The 20815-nt window shown below is 60.8% G+C and overlaps 1 protein-coding gene across 2 annotated transcripts; it reads right to left on the bottom strand.

The window, feature by feature from the left end:
* Nucleotides 1-1710: 1710 nt before the first annotated feature.
* PERM1 (PPARGC1 and ESRR induced regulator, muscle 1) lies at nucleotides 1711-11656 on the bottom strand. 2 transcript variants are annotated; one of them, XM_042032137.1, is made up of 5 exons: nucleotides 11547-11656; nucleotides 9317-11271; nucleotides 6206-8734; nucleotides 5030-5146; nucleotides 1711-3274 (listed from the first exon to the last, which is right to left on the bottom strand). In XM_042032137.1, exons 3-5 carry the CDS (start codon nucleotides 8730-8732, stop codon nucleotides 3195-3197), a joined length of 2724 nt encoding a protein of 907 aa, XP_041888071.1. In that variant the 5' UTR covers nucleotides 8733-8734; nucleotides 9317-11271; nucleotides 11547-11656; the 3' UTR covers nucleotides 1711-3194. The 2 variants fall into 2 exon arrangements, with proteins under 2 accessions (XP_041888071.1, XP_041888070.1); XM_042032136.1 differs by lacking the exons at nucleotides 9317-11271; nucleotides 11547-11656 and having other exon boundaries at nucleotides 6206-9308.
* Between the last annotated feature and the right edge of the window lie 9159 nt (nucleotides 11657-20815).

Genomic DNA, 20815 nt, shown 5'->3' with positions numbered 1-20815 from the left:
GGCAGGGAACAGCCAGGAATGGCCACAGAAATCCCCGTGGGAAGCTCCGCTCTGGTTTCACCCCCGAGAGATGGAGCAAGATGAAGTCAGAGCGAAGGAGCCGCTGCGGCCAAACCCATTCCCGGGAAAAGGGGGAGCGGCATCCCTGCTCCCAGCCGGCGCGTCCGGCGGGGTGATGATGCCTTTTCCTGGTCTTAAAATCAAGAGGCATACACGGTTAGAAGGGGAAAAGGGATTTTACCTTGGCATTTATTTTTAAGGATCCTTAGGTGCACACGTCCAGGTCATATGCATCGAGATGCACCCCGCCCAGTCTGTCTCTGTCTGTGTCTCTGTGTCTCCCAACATTGGGTATAACATTCTAGGTGTTACTAATTAACACATCTATCAAAGATTCCCCAATGAGAGGCTCAAGTGAGCCCCCCTTCCCAAGGAACCTTCCCCTGGATGGTTCTGTCTTGGTTTACAGGATGTGTTCTGGAGAGGACCTTGGGCTCTGGGGCACACTGATCCCTAACTACGATGCCTCTAAAATGCTGAGTCTCTCAGCTTGACAAACAAGTCCAAGAATGTAGGCAAAAAGCACTGGGAATACAGAAGCTGTAAAAAAGTATAACAGGGGTATAAAAGAAAAGGCAAAAAATCTTCATGGCATCAGTGAGACCCGGGCTCAGCTCCTCGGGGCGCACCTGCCTGACTTTTTCATGTGCCTGGCACTGGGGAGGTGTCAGATGAGGGAGCGACGTGCGGGGCACGGCGAGCGAGGCCTGGCAGCGCTCCCAGCGCGCCCGTGGCACCGGGAGCAGCCTCGGGGCACGGAGGATGCACGGAAAGGTCTCTGCGATTTGGGGGCGTCCTGGCTGCCCCCAAAGGGGAGGTCAAAACCCCTCTGTCCTGGCAGCTTTTGTCAGGGAGAAATCCTTGGATATACTGAATTTGCGAGGTTTAATCCCGAATTTCGGCCACAGACGGGAAATCCCGGGCAGGCTGGCCTTGCTGAGGCAGAGGAGAGAGCTGGAAAGGTCAGGGAATAAACCAAGCATTAACATCTCAGGCTGCTCTCCTGCCCGGCTGAGCGTGGCAGAGGCTCCCAGACCTCCTGACACCGGCGGGACCTTTCAGCAACTCCTGCTGCGCTCAGCTCCCCGGGACAGCCCCCCAGGAAATCCCGGAGGAGTGAAATTCCCACTTCCCACTTCCCAGCTGCTCCCTGTCTCCCCCCCAGGCTGCTGCTCCCACCCGGCACGGAGAGCAGGGCAGAGTTTCACGGGTGAGCTGCAGACAGAGCACACGGAGTGTTTCAGGGTGTTTTTTTTGAGGATGCAGTGCCAGGAGCTCCTGGATGCAGCATCCTGAGGGATCCGGGAGCGGAGAGGGGATGGAGGTCGTGCTGCTGGGCACTGCCTCGGGCTCACTGCTGTGCTCAGAGGCGCTGCCTGGGGACGAGCCAAGGGCTCCTGAGCCAGGAGGGATCTCTGGAGCGGGTTGCTGGTGACATGTGACAGCCAGGCCGTGTCTCAGGGGGGCAGGAACGGGGACTGAGCCAAGGACAGGGACACAGCCCCATCCCCCTGCCTGCTGTGTCCCCAGGGCTCCAGAGCCGTCAGCTCCTGCAGTTCTGGATCCACACACACACACAGAGGGCACTGACGTATCCTCCTTTAAAACCCCTTTAAGGGCTCCCCACAGACACAGGGACGGACACAGAAGTAGTAAATGAGACAGAGCTTTATTAGAAGCTTCCAGCACATTCCATCTGTTGCCCTCCTCACAGAACGGCTCTCAGTGGGCGCACAGCTGCTCTGGCCCACACAGAGCCTGGCCACATCCATCTCCCAGTCCCACGTCTCACTGCCCTCTCCTATCAGCAGTAATCCACGGCCTCCAGCCCACCCCTACACACACACACTGAAGTTTCACGGCACTCTCAGCACAAGGAAGGAAACCTCCCCTCTCCTCTTTCAGGACAAACGCCAGCACAGCGTTCCTGCAGAGCTCACAGGCAGCTCCACACTGCAGCTCCGGGCTGACTGCTGCCCTCAGAGCCTCGGTGGGTCTGGTCCCTGAGCGCTCAATCCCACACTGGTGCTGTTACCAGACTGGTGAGGGAAGGAAAATCCTCCTGGATAATGTCCTGGAGGGGTGAGGGAGGCACTGGGGAGAGGGGGGAGACTGAACCATTTCCTTCTCGTTTTTGCCCCCACTTTCCATTCCAGGGCCCCTGGAGCCCTTCCCCAGCCCCACAGGTTCCACACTCCCCCCACCCCACATCTCCCCCAGCCAGACTCTGCCTCTCTAGGACGGGAGGCACACGAGGAAATAAATCAAATATCCAGACCCTTTCCCTGCTGATTGGCACAGCCAAACCTGTCCATGCACTCCTCCCTCCTCTCCAACATCCTCCTGTCCTCTTCCCTGAGACTTCCCTGAGCTCAGCCCTTTCCCTGCTGCCCTTCCCACCCTGTGCATCCCCCGCAGGACCCTCCCTGGCCGCCCTTTCCCCCCGTTCTGGCTGTGTGACCCTGCCCGTCCTCCCCCGTGGGATGGGGACGTGTCCCTGCAGCAGGTGTCCCGCAGGGACAGACCCGTCCGTGCCTCTGGATGCCAGGGCTGCGGTGGCCACGTGCGACAGAAACCTTATCCCAGAGCTGCTGCACTGAGCTGCGACTTCTTGGAGTGAAATCCAAGAGGATGAGCCCTCCTGGAGTGTTCAAACCGGTCATGGGAGCGCTGGGCTCTGCCAAGGGAGCGGCCCCTCCATCCCCTGGAGCTGCCGCCCAGCCCGGGCCTAGCCAAGCTCTTCCCAAAGCCCTCCTTTCCTCCTTCACGGATATCCCAGCTTTTGTCGGGATGAAGCACTCCCCTGCTTTCTCTCGCTGCCACCTCAGCTCCTTCCTGTGCCACCAGGCGACTCCAGCAGGGAGGAGGGACCAGCAGTGCCCTGGAGCAGACCCTGGGCATTCCCGGGAATGGCGCGAGGAGCGTGCAAGGGAAGGGCAGAGCCACCCCCGTCCTGTCCTGTCCTACCGTCAGTTCCTGTCACCGGGAAGGTCCTGCTCCCTGTGCCATCCTGTCCCGCCACGGATGGGGCCGCAGAAGTCTTGGTGCTGGCTCCAGGCTTCTCCCAGTGTTCAGAACAAAGTCCCAGCCTCTGCCTGCGCCGGCCTCGGGCAGCGGCTCCGGCGTGGCCGGGGTTAAGTCCGGGGGTGCCCTTCCCTGACCTGCCGTCGGAAGTAGCGGATGGCTGAGAGGGTGCCGAAACTTGCCAGGAACACTGGAAAAGAGCCCAACACATTCCCACTGTGACTCCGGGTGCTTCTCCCAGACCTCAGGATCTTTCCCCGGGCGTGGGGATCCCAAACTGCTGGGCCCCCCCTGCTCCGTGGGACACAGCGGGGTCACTCCTCATCCTTTCCCAGCCCCCTCCTGCCTTTGCTTTTCATTCCCACCATGAGGAATTTGTTCCCAGTGCATTCCCAGCTGCCCACAGCCTGACTGGCCACATCCAGTCCCAGAGTTTGGGCACATGGAGACCCCACCATTCCATAAAACACGGCTGTTTTTAGGGGAAATGCTCAAAAGGCTCCACTGGTGATGCGCAGTGTCGGATACACAGATCCAGATGGGAATTTCATGGATTGGGTGGAGCCACAGGTTTGGGTGGAGATTTGATCTTGGATGAGGAAGACATGCTAGAAAAATCTCACCAGGGCTTCAGGGCAGCACCTTCATTTCCTGCTTCTTTTTAAACCAGGAGGATGCCAAGGAAAATCCCATTTTGTGGACTTCCTGTGGATTTTCTGGTCCCAGCCAAAAGCAGAAAATATCCAAAACCCCGGATCAAAAAACGTAGGGACAGAAGAAATAACTGATGGGGATTATAGACAAAGCAAGCTCTGCCCTGTGCTTGCACTCAGTGTCTTTGATTTGGTTTGTAAGAGACGTTAAATTCCCCTGATTCCCAAGCAAAGCTGGCAATCCAAGCTGTGCCTTCAGACTTCCCACCTTATATTCAGACTGGATTCTGATTTATGTGTTAGAGGGACATAAAGAGAGAAATTAACCTTTTAGAGGCCCAAATGCCCAGAGAGAATGGCTGCTCCGGGGTGTGGAACTGCTCCTGCCTCCCTCCTCCTCCCCAGGTTATTCCATCCCGGGGCACGAGGAGCGTATCCCGCTTTCCACACCTTTCCCGGGGCCACGTCCTCCATCCCAAACTCAGTCGCCCAGGAGGAGCAGGCCAAGAGCTGCTTGTGATGATGGCACTGAGCAGCCTTAGCTCAGGAGCTATTCCCAGCCCGGGTGTCAGCTTCCTGGTGACCTTAGCAGGGAACATTCCTCGCCTGGAAAAGCAGCAGGAAGCCTTGATCCCGGCATTTCTTCCCATGGAAGGGCTCTCCAGGGCTGGACCTGCTGCATCCAGGGCAGGAATTGGGAATGCTGCTCGCCCTGAGCCGTTCCCTGCTCATCCAGCGATCCCCACTCCGGGGGGATTCAGTGAATTTGTGTTTCCCCAGCTTCTTCTCTTCCCAGCAGCTTCCAGGTGCTGTGGTTGGAGAGGAGGGGATCCCACAGATCTCTGAGCAGTTGCAGGACTCAGAGCAGCAGGAAGATGCCTCAGCCGAGCTGTGTTTGGGGGGGAAGATTAAGCCTTCCAAGCACATCAGAAAAGCAGGGAATTTTGTTCCAGCTGGGATGAGGGAATCTAAACCTGCTCACTGCAGGTCCTGACAGCACCGATCCCAAGGAAATCCTGACAAACTGGTCCCTGTCAGGGGCTGGATGGAGCAGGACCAAGGCCGTGGATACAGCTCAGCTCCAGCCAGCAGCCACTTTGTAGGGAAAGCACAAAGGAAGCGAGCAGGAGCCGGGAGCGGAGGAGACAGAAAGCATGGAAAGCACTTGGGAAAAGCAGGAAAACGCTGCACTTCCCCACAGGCAGCTGCAGGTATAAATATCCCAGCTTTTCTCCCTGCCAAGTGCCCCCCAGAGCCCTTCCCACCCCTCTCCAGGCGGGCACTGTACGTACTGGTCTTCCAGGCATCCGGAGCCTGCAGGTCAGATGTCTTCACGGCCCAGGACGCGAAGGCGCAGAACACGAGGCACATGTCCTTGTGGCTCAGCACCCGGGGGTTCTCTGCTGCCCCTGCCACGAGAGGAGCACAAGCTCTGGGGGCTTTGTGCCACCTCCTCTGCCTCCCCTCCCCGCCCTCTGGGACAGCAAATCCCTGGTGCTCCCAGGGAATCGTCCCTGAAGGTGTTTTTGCAACAGAGGTGCAGTCAGAGGGGTCTGGTCAGGGCTCGGGCGCAGTCCCGAAGGACAGTGGCTCATCTGTCACCCCTCTCAGTCTCACACTTCGTTAAAAACCCCAGGGAAATGTTTGTTAAAGCCACCCCAGGCTGCCTCACCACCTCCCTGAGGATCTCCCCAGCTCTCTCTGGAGGCTGGAATTGGGCCTGGGGAGCAGATTTAGGACAGAGCAATTCCTGGGGCCTCGAGCAAGCTCCCCTTGCTGTCACCGAGGTCCTGAGGCGCAGCCAGCTCTGGGACAGCATCCGAGAGTGCTCAGCATCCCTCCATGCATCCCACCCCACCCCACTCCTGCTCCCTGCCTCCTCCAGGGACGAGGACATCCCTGAGGGCCCGGCGCTCCCTGCCCCGCTGCCGTTCCAGCCTGGAACAACTTGCAGGCCTATGTCAAGATCAGGTTCTTCTTGCTCCTACTCATTTGATCAGGCTTTCAATTAAAACCGGCTTGTTAATCAGCTGTGACCACCCCAAAGGGGTTTTTCTCCGTGCAAACAGACTGGAAGCTCGATTTTGAGGCTCCCTTCGGGATGGCTCCCTCGTTGTTTGGGTTTAATATTAACTCTGAGGCTCTGAGCATCATTTAAGCTCAAAGATAAATCCCTGCCTGTCCTCATGGGCCAAACTTCTCCCTTTATTACCATTTCTCCCACCTGCCTCCAGGAACAGGCAATGTCCAGGTGACCTCTGAGGCCTCTGGAGTGGGTTTTACAATCCCAAATTTTACCTGCTCATGCCTGCAGTGCTGGGGGACCTGGCCAGCAGCACCCGCTTGGCACGGGGACAGAGGGAGGGAGCATCCCAAGGGAGAGCCAGAGGGGACAGAGGGAGCATCCCAAGGGCCAGCCAGGGTGACACAGCCTGGGACATGTCCCTGCAGGGGACAACAGGGTTTACCTCTCAGGGCCAGGGCCGTGCCTGCATCTCCCGGCCACACCTGGGCTCCTCCCAGCGGGACCAGGGCGAGCTTCTCTCCGGATCCTCTGGGCACCAGGGCCTGGGATGCTGGGGCTTGGCCTCCTCCCAGCTGGATTTGCCTTTGCAGCAGGGACTTCAGAGCCCCCACAGCTTTCTTCACCTCGGAGGCCGGAGCCATTGAGAAAATCCCTCTCCAGCCCATCCTGCTCTGGGCTCTCTCTGGGAAGCAATGTCCATACACGTCAGGGATTGGGATAAACACGGTGTCCTTGCCTGCAGCCGGGCTGGGATCCTCCTTTTGCAGCCCAGCGTGGTCCAAGCTGCTGAACTTCTTCCTTTTCCTGTCTTTAGCTTTGCCTTTTTTCCTGCTTCCTTCTGGTTCGTTGAAAAAGTGCTCGTACAGCTCGGGCCAGCAGAATTCCCTTTGCAAGGGGGATTTCCACCCCTCCACGGAGCTCCCCAGCTCGTCCTCCTCCTCCTGGGAATCACAGAACAAGTAATCGTACATCTCAGGCCAGGTCACATCCAGAGAGCTGGGCCTGGCAGAGGCCCCATCGGCAAAGCACAGGGGGCTCATCTCCCTGGGGGTCTCAGCTGCAGCTTCCCAAGGGATCCCAGCCGCAGGAATCGGGGGGATCCCAGCTGTGGGCTCGCACGGGATCTCAATGGCAGGAATCCTGGGGATCTCAGCTGTGGGGATCCTGGGGATGTCGACTGCAGGACTCCCGGGGGCCCCAGCTGCAGGCTCCCAAGGGATCCCCACTGGAGGAATCCTGGGGATCCCAGCTGCAGCTTCCCAAGGGATTGCTACAGGTTTCCTGGGAATCACAGCTGCAGGCTCCCAAGGGATCCCAGCTGCAGGAACTGCAGGGATCTCTGAGGGCTTCCTTGGAATCTCAGCTGTAGGAACTGCAGGGATCTCTGAGGGCTTCCTTGGAATCTCAGCTGTAGGAACTGCAGGGATCTCTGAGGGCTTCCTTGGAATCTCAGCTGCAGACTTCCTGGGGGTCTCAGCAGCAGGAACTCCAGGGATCTCTGAGGGCTTCCTGGAGACCTCAGCTGCAGCAATTGCAGGGATCTCAACAGCAGGAGTTCCAGGGATCTCTGCAGGTTTTCTGGAGATCTCAACAGCAGGAATGCCAGGGATCTCTGCAGGTTTTCTGGAGATCTCAGCAGCAGGAACTCCAGGGATCTCAGCTGCAGGCTCCCCCCCAGCCCCCTCAGCAGCATTCCCTCCAAAGGCTGCCGCGCTCCCGGGCTGGAGAGGCTTCCCTGGCATCTCCTGGCACGCCTGTCCTGGAACAGCCGCGGCTCCGTCGCCAGGGACCACTGGGACACTGTCACGTACGCCCGAGCCACCGGCCTGCGCCGCCTTTGGGTGCTTGGTGGCCCTTGTCTTCCCTGGGGACTGCGCCCCCGGCTCCTTCCCCCTCTGCTTCGGGGCAGCAGTCCCGGGATCGCCGCCATCCACGCCAGGGCCGGGCACTGACCGCTTGCTGTCCGCAGCCTCCTCGCTGCCCAGCCTCACCAGCGCTCCCTTGGCCGCCTTCTCCTTCCCTCTGCCCTTCCGAGGGGACATCGGCGAGCCCGGGGGTGCCTTCCCGGCCCCCGCCGCGCCCGGTGCAGGGTCCCTGTCCCCCTCGGTGGCGCTGGCTCCGCGCTGCCTGCGGCTCTTCTTCGGCTGCGCCGGCACCTTGGGCCTCACCACGCTGGGGGATCCGCCCGGCGAGCTCGGCTCCGTGCCCGCCCGCTCCTCCTCCTGTGCCACCCTGGGCACCGTCCCCGGTGACGGGCTCGGGGGGTCCCCGGCGGGTCCCCGCACTCCGGGCTCCGACGGGGCAGCGCTGGCAGAGCCCTTCCCGGCCGGTCCCTCCGGGAAGGCAGAGGCTGCTGGAGCCTCCGGCTGTGCCACCACCGCCGGCTGTGCCACCAGGGCGCTGCCACGGGCTCGTCCCGCTCCTGCATCCCCTCCCTGCTCGGGGGGCTCCATGGCCTGGCCGCCTCCGGCCGCTCCTTTTTCCGCCGCCGCGTCCTGCCCGGGGCTGCCCTGGGCTGTGCCACCGGCCGGAGTGGCCGCGGGTGGCCGTGGCGGCTGCCTCCTTTGGGCGCTGGGCATGGCAGCGGGTGACCGGCACCTGGGCTCGTCGCTGTCACACAGGATCCTCCCGACAGAGCCCGGCTCTGCTTCGTCCTCGCTGCCCGACAGCAGCTCCGGCAGGGAGAGGTGGCCACGCTCCGGCCAGCGCGGGGCGGTGTCACCGGCCACCCCACGTGGGGCAGGGCTACCCGTGCCAGCCGCTGGCTCGCTGCCCGGCCTGGCCGCGGTCAGCCCGGCGCTGCTGCGGGGACAGTCCCGTCCCGAGGCGTCCCCTTGCTCAATGTCACTGAGGCACTGCTCCTCGGCCGTGGCCAGCGAGGCCGGCGCCAGGCTGCACTCCTCGGAGGCCTGGAAGAACTCAGCCCATTCCCGGTCGTTCAGCTGGATGCTGTACTCGAAGTTATCCATGCCTGCAGCAGGGGAGCAGGGATAGGTCAGGGACGAGGGGGTGGCACCGGTGTGGGCAGACAGAGGCGAGGTGCGTTGCCCCCAGCCCTTCCTGCCAGTTCCTCCTTTCATCCTCGCTCATCCTCACTCGTGTCCAGCTGAAACCCAGCTGGAAATTCCAGCTCCTGGCAGCCTCAGCAGGATGGGGATGGCTGTGCTGGACCACAGCCCTGCCAGCAGTGAGAGGGGACAGTGCCACCACCCTCTGCTCCCCAGCACGGCAGCCCCGGGGCTTTGGGATTCTCCCCACAGCTGCACAGGGGGCTTGGTGCTCTCTCCAGAGTTAGAGCAGGTTTGGGGTTCTCTCCACAGCAGCACCACACCTCACACCCCCCCTTTCCTACTCCTTTTGCCACTTTAAAAGCTGGGATTGATGTTCCCGAGCATTCCTGCCACGGCCTCCCGAAGCTCAGCGCAAACAGGACATTCCAGCAAAGCCACGGCAGCAGCCCCGTCCTTCCCGCGGGCCTGGGGAGGGAGGAGCAGCACAGCCCCGGGGGGATCCGGCAGCAGGAGAAGCAGGGAGCTGACAAAGCCCATCCTACCTGTCCCCCAGCCCCAGGCGGGGACGGAGCCATTCGAGGAGCCACGCAGGAAAACCCTCCCAGCACAACATGATGCCGAACCCTCGGCGGGGGCAGGGAGCCCGGCTGCAGCTCAGATCCATTCAAGGGCTAAAAATAGACCCCCCCCCTCCCTCCCCGGTGTCACTTGAGATCCCGGTGCCGCGGCCCGGAGAGGGCAGGCCCATATATAGAACTGGTGGGGGACATGCCAGGGTGCGAGCCAATGCATGACTGTGCCACAGCCACGTCTGGGGGCACTGGGACCACTGCCGGTGCCCACTGCTCCTTTCTGGGGTTGCTCCATGGGGTGGCCAGCAGGGAAGGGGGACAGGCCACGGAGCTTCCAGCCTTTGGCACAGCTGGGTGGCAATGACTGTTCTTTTTCCCACAGAGCCACTTTGCCTTAGTCACCCTCTCCAGGATGACACAAAATCACCTCAGGGGCAGGGTTCACCTATTTCGGGCACTCCCAGGGCATTTATTGCCGGCCTGCTGCAGGGTGACATCAGGAGATCAGAGCCAGCATCACGGTCTTGTGACAAACCTCGCAGGGTGTGTGGCACACGTCCCGCGCCACCCAGGGCCACCTGGGCCACGTGCTGTGGGGAGCCTCGGGCTGCGGGCTCAGGGGCAGCCTGGCACGGGCCACTGACACGGTGGCCAAGGGTGGCCTGGCAGGTCACAAAGCGAGGCAGAAATAGCCCTCAGCTCCCATGAGCCCCGGAGCCTTCCTCCCACCTTCCTGCCCCCACACACCCTCCCCGTCCCAGGGCCAGAAATAGCTGCCCTGAAAGAGCAGGGAGAGTGACCCCAGCACTGCCCCAGGCCCTGCTGCCCCCCAGCACCGCCCCGAGGCTCCAGCCACCCCCTCGGCCACCAGGACACCCCAGCTGGACATGGCCACGGCCAGGGGTGGGGATGCCATGGGAGCTGAGAGGGACCCGTGGGCTCTGCATCCCCCTTGGGGGGGTCCCACCAGCTCTGCGCCTCCCAGGGCCAGGTGCTGGCCAAGCCCCCCTGCCCACCCCAGGGAGCCGGGGGCAGCGCCTGGCTCTGTCCCCACAGGCAGGGGACAGCGGGGCCCGTGTCCCGCCCGGCCGTCCCGCGGGATGGAAGCTCCCCGTCGTGGCTGCTGTCCCGCACTGCACGGCGAGCAGAGAGCCAGGACAGCCCAGCCCAGCAGCAGCTGGAGGAAATAATGCCCAGGCCACGCTTCCCGCGTCCAGCCCGGAAAACATGGAAGGAAAGAGGCGCTGCCTCCCCATCCTATCTCGATTTGGCTACACCCTGCTCCCCCCGCACGCCTCGCAGACGCACAAGGGAAACCAGCTGGCTTCCTTTCCTGGGCTGCAGCCGACTTCCTTCCCTCCGAGCCGGGGTTTAGCCAGAGGAACCTTCCAGCTCCGCCTGCAGGGACCACGAAAGGGGCAGAGGCAGCAGACGGGGCCGGGGGCCGCGTTATGGGTGCCGCTCTGGAGCCCGGCTGCTCGGCCACAGGAACTGCGCCACACGGCCCAGCCGGGGACACCAAGGAGTCTGCGAGCAGGAGACAGCCCAGGATTTCTCTGCCTGGCCAGGGAGAAGCCCACACGGCGCCCGTGGGGAAATGACGCCTCAGCCACCACTTCCCGTCCTTTTGGGGGGGGCCAGAAAAGCCCAGCGTGGCCTTCAAGGGCACGTCCCGCTGTCCCTGAGCCCCACAGCTGGCAGAGGGGCATCGTGCCACCTTGCTGAGGACCTTTAGTGGCAGTGGACAGCCCATGGCCCGTTTCCTTCTTGGCTCTTGTGCCTCTCCGGGATTCCTGGCTCCAGCTCTCCGGTGCCAGCTGCTAGGATGCTGCTGGGCTGCTCCGGCCCCATCCTGTGGATGGCACCCAGCACCTCCAGGATGGATGCTGTGGGACTGAGGACGTGATATAAATAACCAATGTCACCTGTAATGAGAGAAGGGCCCGAAATAAAGCAGCAGATGTAGCCCCCCTGTGCCTGGCGTGGGAGAAACTGCTGGGATCAAGGGCATGGAAAAGGCAGGAAAACTGGGAGCGCCATGGAGGGCACTTCCTTTGGGGTAGAGCCCCCTTCTGTGGCTCCAGGCTCAGCTTTCACTGCTCCCAGTGTAAAGGGTCCTCAATTTCTGGGAAAGGAGCTCTCAGGGCGAAGTGGAATAATTCCCTTCCGACCCAGGAAACTCCATTTGGGAAAATCCTACCTTCGTGCAGCTTTTCAAACAGCGCTGGAGCATCGCGAGCGTGGGGGTTTGGCTGAGCTCCCCGGGAGACAGGGCAGACAATGCAGAGAAATGTGGGTTTGATTAGGAAGATCCTCCCTGCCCTGATCTACACCCATCTCATGCTGTGCGCCAGGGCGGGAAGGGAGAGATTGTAGGGAAAACAGTGGAAAAAAATAGAATGGAAAAAAATCTGTCCACAACTTCAGGAGCAAGACAACCTTGGCCCTTGCTGCTTGCCCGGGACAGAGAGGTTTATTTGTGATTATTTTCTCTCATCTTTCTTCCGTTTCAGCTGGATGATCCCTGAGCCTCGGGCACTGACAGCAGCGGCCTTGTCTGCCCTTGTCCAGCTGCTCCCTGGACACTCGTCCTGTGCTCTCCCCAGCCCTCCCACCCCGTGATCGGCCCCTGATCTGATCCATTCCCTCCTTTCCATAAATTCCTGCGAGGCACAGCCTGTCACAGGGACAGCTCAGCCCCCGGGATCAGGGAACGCCGAGCTGCTCACGTCCAGCTCCTACCCTGCCCACGGCCAGGAGACCTCCCTGGGGATGGGAACAGGGGAAAGAACAGGAATTCCGATCTACCGCAGGGAAAGCCTGGGAGGAACAGCTCCGTGCTGAGGAAAGGGTTAACCCTGCAGTGAAACTCCGAGTGCAGCAGAGCCGGAACCACCCGTCTGGTTCTGCTGGTTTGGGGCAGGTGAGCAGCAATTATCACCCCCAAACCACCCGAGCTCCGCACTGGTTTTACTCAAACGCTTTAACTTTTTTTTTTCTGGTTTTGGTTTGGTTTTTTTTGCCTGAAACTCGCTCCCCAGGCTCTGTTAAAATTCCAGCCCATGCTCCCCGAGCCGCCAGCAGCGGGCTCATGCAAAGGTCACACTCGGCTCACTTGAAACGCAGCCCGCACTCGCCTGAAACTCTGCCAAGCTCTTCCCAAAGCTCGGCTCCTGGCCGGAGTTTCGGGTTGCTAATCCAAGTCTCGCCGGGTTTCAGATTCCTCCTCAAGCTTTGCCTTCGCTCGCACAAGAACAGCTCCGGGCTGCAGCCGCTCTGCCGGCGGGACCCCTCCGGCCGGGCCAGGGCAGCAGTGCCAGGGGCGGGGGTGGCAGCGCCAGCCACCTCCGAGGAGAGGGAAAACACAGCAGGGAGATGCCTGAGAGGCACAGGGATGGGCTCAGGATCCGGGAGCAGGGAGGCACTGTCCCTGGGGACAGGGTCTGCAAGTCCCCAGCGTTGTCTGGACGGGCAGGGGCTGTGGGACAGTGTCCCCTGTGCCAGAGCTGTCCCCAGGCGCAGATCCCGGCAGGATGAGCCAAAGGGCTGCAGAGGAACTGCTCAGAGAAGCTGTGGCTGCCCCTGGGAGTGTCCAAAGCCGGGCTGGACATGGCTTGGAGCAGTGTGGGATAGTGGAAGGTGTCCCTGCCATGGCAGGGGTGGGACTGGGTGAGCTTTGAAGTCCTTCCAACCCAAACCATTCCATGATTCCATGACTCTGTGTAGCACAGTAACACCATGGCCTGGGTGGCTGTGGCGCTCCTGGCTCAGGGACAGCAGCTCTAGGGCCAGGTGACCACTGCCATGTCCGAGCCACCTCCCTTCCCATGCTGTCCACTGAGGTGAGACAAGCTCTACCCAGGCACAGAAAGCTATTCTCTCTATTCTCTTTATTCTCTTTATTCTCTTTTATTATTCTATTATTAACCTCTATTGTTATTCCATTATTCTTCTATTTATTCCTTTTTTTCCTTTTTTTTTTTTTACAAGTCCCGAAAAGAGGCCTCTGGGCTGACGTTTCAGCTCCCGGGAATCCATTTCCCCCCCGCCCCGAATCCAACAGGATCAGGGTTTTACCTGTGCGCTCCTTTTCCCTGCCGTTTCCACTAGATGTCACTTACAGCCACGAAGTCAGCGGTTTCCCGGGATTTTTAACCTCCTCTCCGGAGGGTAAAATCCTCTGCAGCGGGTCTGTGGGAATCCTAAAAACGCTTGGGTGTGCAGAACAGCGGGGCTGTGGCGGCACCGGAGCAGCCAGGGCTGCAGCCATTCACTCACTGCTGGTAAAATCCCTGGCGAAGGTCTGCTCCCAGAGCCATGGAATCATGGAATATCCTGAGCTGGATCATTGGTGCAGCTCCTGGCCCTGCACAGACACCCCAACAATCCCAGCCTGTCCCTGGCAGCGCTGTCCAAACGCTCCTGGAGCTCTGGCAGCCTCGGGAATGTCACCATTCCCTGGGGAGCCTGGGCAGTGCCCAGCACCCTCTGGGGAAGAACCTTTCCCTAAAATCCAACCTGAACCTCCCCTGGCACAGCTCCAGCCTTCCCCTGGGTCCTGTCCCTGCCACCAGATCAGTGCCTGCCCCTTGTGAGGAAGCTGCAGTGAGGTCTCCTGGGACCATGAGCTGCATTCCTGGGCCACCCCTTTGTGTCCTCCCTCTCCTGCACCCAACATGACGCGAGGGACAGCGGCTGCTTTGGGATGGAAGGCACTGGTGGCCACCATGGCCACCACCCTGGCCACCAGGAGCAAGGACAGGCTCTGGAATGAGACAGAGAAAGGGAGAAGGAGCTGAGGCTTGGCCAAGCTCTCCCCTCCCTGCTCTGGCTGCAGGCCTGGAAAGGGCAACGGTAGCGGGAGCGGCAGCCCCAGCTCCGCTCGCTGTCCGAGCGCTGATTAACGATGTTTTGGGTTGAAAGGGCCTCTCCTCTCCTCTCAGCCCAGCCCCAAACACAGGCTGTTCCACATCCGCAGGGCCCTGCCAGCCTGCGAGGTCCTGAGTTCCTCGCTCTGGCACTGCCCACCCCTGTCCCAGCAGCTCCAGTTCCCGGCTGGACGGGCACCGCGGCTGTGCTGTTGTTGTAACTCCGGCACGTCAGTCCCTGCGCTGATCCCGGCCTGATCCCGGCCTGATCCCGGCCTGATCCCGGCCTGATCCCGGCCCACCCACTGCCAGCAGCTTCAAAGAGCAGGGACCAGGTCAGGTTGCAAACACAACAGAGCCGGCAGCTCCCCGCACACGCTCAGCCCCTCTCCCGCCGCAGTCCCTGCTCCAGGAATGCTCCAGCCTGGCTTGGATTAAAGCAGAGCCGAGGACATTCATTAACCCTCTCAATTCCGAGGCTCTGAAGTGGGAATCCCCAAATGCTCGGGGACCTGCACCCCGCTCTGCCCACGGGAAGGGTTTCCAAGCCCCCCGTGGCTGTGCCAGCAGCAAGGGACGGTGACACGGTGCCAGCTGTGCAGGAGGGAGCTGTGCCAAGAGCAGCATCAGGCTCAGCCCCAAGGCCTGATGAGTCCAAATGCCGCTGTCACAAAAGTTCCAGCTCTCTGCCAGCTGACGGCTCCCAAGGACCTGAGGACATCATCCCCTGATCCCAAAATCCACCACCTTGGCTCACCTGGGAATGGAAAGCTCCGATCTGAACAGAGTTTCCTTTAATTTGTTTCCACATTTTTGAATACAAAACCCACAGAGGATCACAGGCAGCCCTGATCTCCTCAGGCTGGAGGTTTTTACAGAGGTTTCTGAGGCAGAATTAGGATTAGAACAACTCTGGATTATCCATTCCAGCGCCTCGGGCAGTGTCTGTGCTGGGGGCTCCCAGAGCTGGGGCAGAGCAGCAAAAGTAAAAACCCAGAGCTGGGACAAACCATGGAATCCTGGAATGGTTTGGGCTGGAAGAAAGCTCAGTTCCATCCCCTGCCATGGGCACGGACACCTTCCACTGCCCCAGGCTGCTCCAAGCCCCGTCCTCGGACACTTCCAGGGATGGGGCAGATCTGTGCCAGGGCCTCCCCAGCCTAAATTTCTCCCTAAATTCTTCCTTTCCCTCCTGCAAGAAAAGGCCTGGGTCTCTCTGTTGGTTCCATCATCCCCCTCTCCACATCCCGACTTTTCTAAGAGCCCTCGTGGCACCGTGGGCCGGGCAGGAGCCCTGGCTGGGACAATCAGCTCCGGGGTAATTGCCCAGACAGCGCCTGGAGCCAGCGAGGGGCTGCTGGAAAGAGGCTGAAGCAGAGTCAGGCAGCAGCTGAGGCTGCTCCTGCACCTTTTTTATTCCTCCCCCGGGGCAGAGAGGCTCAGAAACTCCCGGCATGGGACCAAGGCTCCCCTGCTCTGGCATCTTAACAAGAAGCAGCTGCTCGAGGCAGAGTGAGGAGCCGCACAAGGAAAAGGCCCCGCTGCATTAATTAAAGGTCACGGGGCCATTCCAGAGGCTTCCCAATTACCTCTGGAAGAGTGTGGCTAATGTGAGATAATGATGTCATCCAGCCACTAATGAGGCAGGTTATCCAAACCCCCGGCCCCCCGCGGCCCCCTCCCCGCCAGCATCTCCAGGACGAGCCAGAGGGAAAAGGGCCACTCTTCCCTCTCCACCTTTTCCTTAAGGACGCTGGATAATGGAGCCAGGGGAGGCAGGAGGAGAGGCCACAGCCCTCTTTGAGTTTTTTGTGCCGAGGAGCAGCTCGGCAAGGCCCCTTCTCCTCTGGAATTGCCCCTCGGGAGTGATGTCAACAGGATATTGTGCGGCGCTGACCCCGCTGCTGCCTCAGTGCTCGGGCCAAGCCCAGCCCCATTAGCGCTCCTTAATTGATCGTAACTGGGAGGTGCAAATCTGCTCCTGCTATGGAAGGATCCAGCCCTTCCACTCCGTGTGCTCCCAGAGCAGGGGAGCAGCACTGGATGGGGAGAAGGACCACCAGCTCCTCCCTCAGCATCCCTCAGGGCAGGAGGAAAAGTGTCCTGGGGCTGTGTCCAGCCAGGGGACACAAAATCCCGGTGGGACTGTCCCCTCTGAGGAGCAGCCATGTCCTCACCTCCTCTCCCTCACCTCCAAGGGGTCCTGGGTCAATATTGGCTTGGGAGGCAGACAGAAAAGTGCTGGAATGCTCAATCCCTGCAGCAGGCGGGGGGTGCAGGGACAAAACGCTGGGACAGGGATTGAAGGCAGGCCACAAATGGGAAAAAAGCCACAGGGTGCCAGTTCTTGGAGTGGGACGGGGGGACAGAGAGCCAGGGGAGCCCCCAAAATAAAACAAACAGTGCCAACAGCTGGAGCTGAGAGAGGTGTCCCTCCCCAGCTCCAAACCGGGAAGAGGCGCAGCTGAAAACTGGGATGAGAGGCTGAATGTGCTGGGAGAAGCCAGTCGGGCTCAGCCTCTCTCCTGGGGAGATGGGACACGGCAAAGGGATAAGCCGGGGTGAAGGGCTGCTTGTTTTCCGGCTGCTTGTTTTCCAGCTGCTGGACCCAGCTTTGGGATCCAGGAGGTTTCTGAAGCAAAGGGGGCCCTTCCCCAGCGTCCCCCAGCCTGCAGGGATGCCAGGGACTCCTCTCTGTCCATGGCACACTCCCCTCGATGACACCAGAGCTCTGCAGCAGCCCCGGGAACGAGGGAGGAGCTGCACAGCTGGATGAGCTGCACGGCCTCAGCTGCAGCTGCCGGTGGCATCCACACCACGGAACGGCACCGGGAATATTCCCCAGGGCTCTGCAGGGCAGGAGAGGTTCCCGCGGCCAGGCTCGTGCAGAATTGGTGTGACAGAGACAGAGAGCTCAGCCCTGCCCGGCTGCTCCCTCCTGGGCAGGATGGATCCGGTGTGGGAGCCTCGGGAAGGGATCAGGGTTTATCAGCAGCTTCTCCTTGGCCTCTCCCCGTGGTTTCCTGCTGTTTGCTCAGGTAGTTTCTGCAGCAGCCCTGATTTGTTTCTGTCCCAGGTCTCCTCTTTCTCCAGGTACTGGGTTTGTCTTTCTGGATCTCTTTTTCCAGACCAGGCGCTTCTTTCCAACCGAGCCAACGGCAGGGGAGGCAGCACAAAGGAGACATCAGGAGCCCTTGCCCTGAGCCTGATCCACCTGCAGGGCTGCTGGGAGGGACAAAACAGGAGGGACAGAGGCAGGAGAAGCAATTCCTGCTCTTCCTGGGGAGTTGGGAAGTCTTTCCTAACTCAGGCTTGGCAAAGCCCTCCCAGGCCCACACCAAGGAGCTGCTGCCACAAATGGAGTTTCCTGGGGATAAACTGCAGTGACCCCATCTCCAGAGGAGCTGCTGAGCTCAAACCGGATCCAAACCCGGAGTGTTTGGGAGCAGGAGCTGCCAGCTGCGATTTGTCAGGGAACAGACAGCACATGACTGGGGTGAGAGCACTTGCAGGGGGAGGCAGAGGTGGAGGGAGCAGGAATCTCGGAGCTCTCCCAGGAAGGCAGCGCTGAGGAGCGCCGGGGTTGTTCATTATCTGCAGCTTTCATCCCTCCCACATCCTGCACGGCAAAAGAAAAAGTCGTCAGGGCAAAGTGAACATGGGCGGGAGGGAGAAAAGAGATGAAAAGAGTAAAAAGGCAGGAGCAGGAGGAGCAGAGGGTGAAGTAGGAGCCGGCTTTTCCAGAGGGAGGGTGCCAGGGCCAGGCTGGCACAGCCTTGGCTGATAAGGAGCTTTCTGCCCACCAGGATCCCAAGAATTCCCACCCAGGCTCCGGCAGCCAAGGGGTGGGGTATTTTCCCTCTGCCAGCACGATGACATCTGCTGCAGGAATTCTGCTCCCCTGGCTCCCCCAGGCTGGGTGGGATTTTTCCATGCACTTACGGATCAGCCTAAATCAACAAAATCCCTGAACGTGCAGTAAAGGAAGAGACTGGGAAGGGCTGGAGTACTAAACCCTGACCTTTGCTAATCCCCCGGCAATAACTGCAGGCGAGAAGTTTGCTGCAGGCACTGGCAGACTTTGCTCTCCCCACGGGCAGCGTTTTTAACCTTCAGAGCAGCCGGGCTTTGCTGTCAGCCCGGAGCAGCAGCTGTGGGGCTGGGAACGGCTGTGGGAGCTGGGAGCTGCTCCCGGCACGATCCCAGCACTGTCTGGCCACGGGGCTAGGGCTTCCAGGGAAGCTGGGATGTGCTGCTGGCCCCTCAGGGGACCTTCTGCGAGCAGCAGCACCTCCCTGTGCTGACTTCTCCGTTTCTAAAAATGGGGATAACGAGGCTGAGGCCTTGGCGGTGTTGCTATAAAAAACAATCCCTGTGCGGCAGCTGGAGTGCTTACAGCGGGCTGGGAAGGTGCTCCTGCTTCCAACCAAAATATGGGTGTTCTGAGCAAATTCCCTGGCCCATCCGGTGGCATCAGGACCCTCACTCGCGAGCCAGGCCCAGCCTTGGTTCCAGATTTCGGGTCCCTGGTGTCCCTCTTTGGCCACGGTGCAAACCCTCGCCTGTGGCAGCACTCAGAGCATCTCCAGCTTGGAGAAATAAATAGAGAGTGGCAAAGCTGAGCAACACCTGCTGCAAACCCAGCCCAGCCCTCCTCCTCCTCACCCAGACCCACCACGGGGCAGCCCCTGGCCCACGGCCAGGCAGGAGCAGAGCTTCTGCTTCCCGCTGGGAATATTCCTGTCCAGATCCACGATCTGTCAGCCCTGGCACGCTCTGCCCTGGCAGGGAAGCTGTGCAGAGGTGTTTGCATCAAAACAAGAGGCAGATGGAGCGGTCTGAGGCTGTCCTGGGGCTCAGCGCAGCAGAACACCTGCACGACCCAGCTCGGGGCTGCCTGAGGACAAAATCCAAAGCCTCGAGCATGGATGCAGGATTCCCGCTGGACCAGTCGGGATCCCTGCCCCCAAATGCTTCAAAAGGCAATAAAATCGCTGAGGGGTGAGCAGATGTGCCGTGTCACGGGGCTCGAGGGCACAGCGAGGCCCAGCCCGGTTTCCCCGTGCCCTGAGCCTGTCGGGTTCTAATCGGTGTCACCGCTTCCTGCTGCATCCGTGTGGGGACAGACACGGTGACTCAGGGAACGGAGTGACTCATCCAAAGCCTGCCCAGGTCCGTGCTGATGGAATCGCTTCCTCAATGCCGCTTTCTGCGGGCACGGGCCCGGCCCGCAGCTTCGCAACCCCTCTGCCTCCTCCGTCCTGCGATCCGCCCCGGAGCCCGGCTATAAAACCGGGAAGGGCTTGTTTTCCTTTGGGAGCTGCACCCGGCTCCTCTTTAAAGCAGAAAATAAACACCGAGTCTGTCGCCTCTGAGTTATGGGCGAGTTTAGAGGCTGCAAGTGTGAAAAAGTTAAGTGCCTGACACCCCAGTTAATCACCCGAGTGCTCCGGTCACTCCGCGGGGCTGTGCCAGGGCCACCCCCGAGGGGCGGCTGGTGTCAGACCTGTCACCATCCCCAAGTGCCCCTGCAGGAGGGTGCCCGCGCCTGTCTCTGCTCGCCGGACTCTTGCCCAACCACCCGGGTGTTGCAATCCCGGCCCCAGACACGGCAGCTCGGAGGGTTTTGTGCTCATGTGGATTTGCACGAGTAGGGGGGTGGAGAGGAGAGAAAAAACCCACTTGGTGGCTTTCTTTGAACCCCCTGGGATGTTTGCAAAGCCATCAGCGAGTGATGCCTGCCCGGGACCCCCGGAGCTCGCACGGGGCTGGGGGTGGATGGAGCACGGGGAGTTTCCATCCCGAAAGTGGAAAACAAGGATTAGGGAGCACGGTTGTTCCCCTCCATGAGGTAAATAACGTGTGCAGCACGGGGAGTTCCCATCCGGAAAGCGAAACCCATGGAATTACAGAGCACAGGGAGTTCCCATCCCTAAACTAAAACACAACCACGCGACACCAGCGAGTTGCCGCGGGTGGATTCCCCCTCCCCAAGGAAAAATTTTCCAGGCGGCCCCTGCGTGCCCTCCCAGGGCCGTGGAGCCAGGCACAGCGGAGCTCTGGCCTGATTTCATCCCGGGATTCGTGTCTGTGCCGGGGCGGCGCTGGTGGCTCTGCTGGTTCTGGTTCATGTTAAGCACAGCGCTAATGGGATCCGTGTGACCGCGCCGCTCCTCGCAGGAACAGCCCCGAAACTGACGGGAACACATCTGCCAGGGAGCCTGCCTGCAGTTTGTCACTCCCGAGGAGCCCGGCGGGCAGTGCCAGCCTGGGCAGTGCCGCCCTGGGCAGTGCCAGCCACGGGCGGCCAGCAGGGATCCTCCGGCGGCTCCTTCCCGTTCCCGGGAGCTGCTCTGGGTGGGATTAGCGGCTCCCGGGGGAGCTGCCGGGCTTTGGAGCAGCAGCACATCCCCGCTTCGGGGAGCTCCCCCTCCGCAGCAGCCGCAGCCGCGCGTCCCTGCGCGTGTGAGCGCACGTGAGGAGCGGGGGCAGCGCAGCGAAGGGGCTGGGCAGGGATGGGGAGCGGGGGAGGAGGTTTGGGGAGCAGGGGAATGGGGCAGGAAGGGCTGGAGAGGCAGGGGAGGAGGTTTGGGGAGCAGGG

The sequence above is a fragment of the Corvus kubaryi genome, unplaced genomic scaffold (assembly GCF_017639235.1).
Source record: "Corvus kubaryi isolate FWS band 111438036 unplaced genomic scaffold, C.kubaryi_AGA036_p1.0 37352, whole genome shotgun sequence".
Lineage (NCBI taxonomy): Eukaryota > Metazoa > Chordata > Aves > Passeriformes > Corvidae > Corvus > Corvus kubaryi.
Note: the sequence above shows the minus strand (reverse complement) of the source record. Positions and strands in the feature narration are given on the sequence as shown.

What these genes read in the sequence shown, in the direction of transcription:
- PERM1 (XM_042032136.1), bottom strand. Translation starts at nt 8,843, where the DNA reads ATGAAAGGAGGAACTGGCAGGAAGGGCTGGGGGCAACGCACCTCGCCT. An exon ending in CACGGCCCTGGCCCTGAGAG is followed by an intron (nt 5,147 to 6,205) that starts GTAAACCCTGTT and finishes CTCTCGTGGCAG; the next exon opens with GGGCAGCAGAGAACCCCCGG. An exon ending in TCCGGATGCCTGGAAGACCA is followed by an intron (nt 3,275 to 5,029) that starts GTACGTACAGTG and finishes GCTCTTTTCCAG; the next exon opens with TGTTCCTGGCAAGTTTCGGC.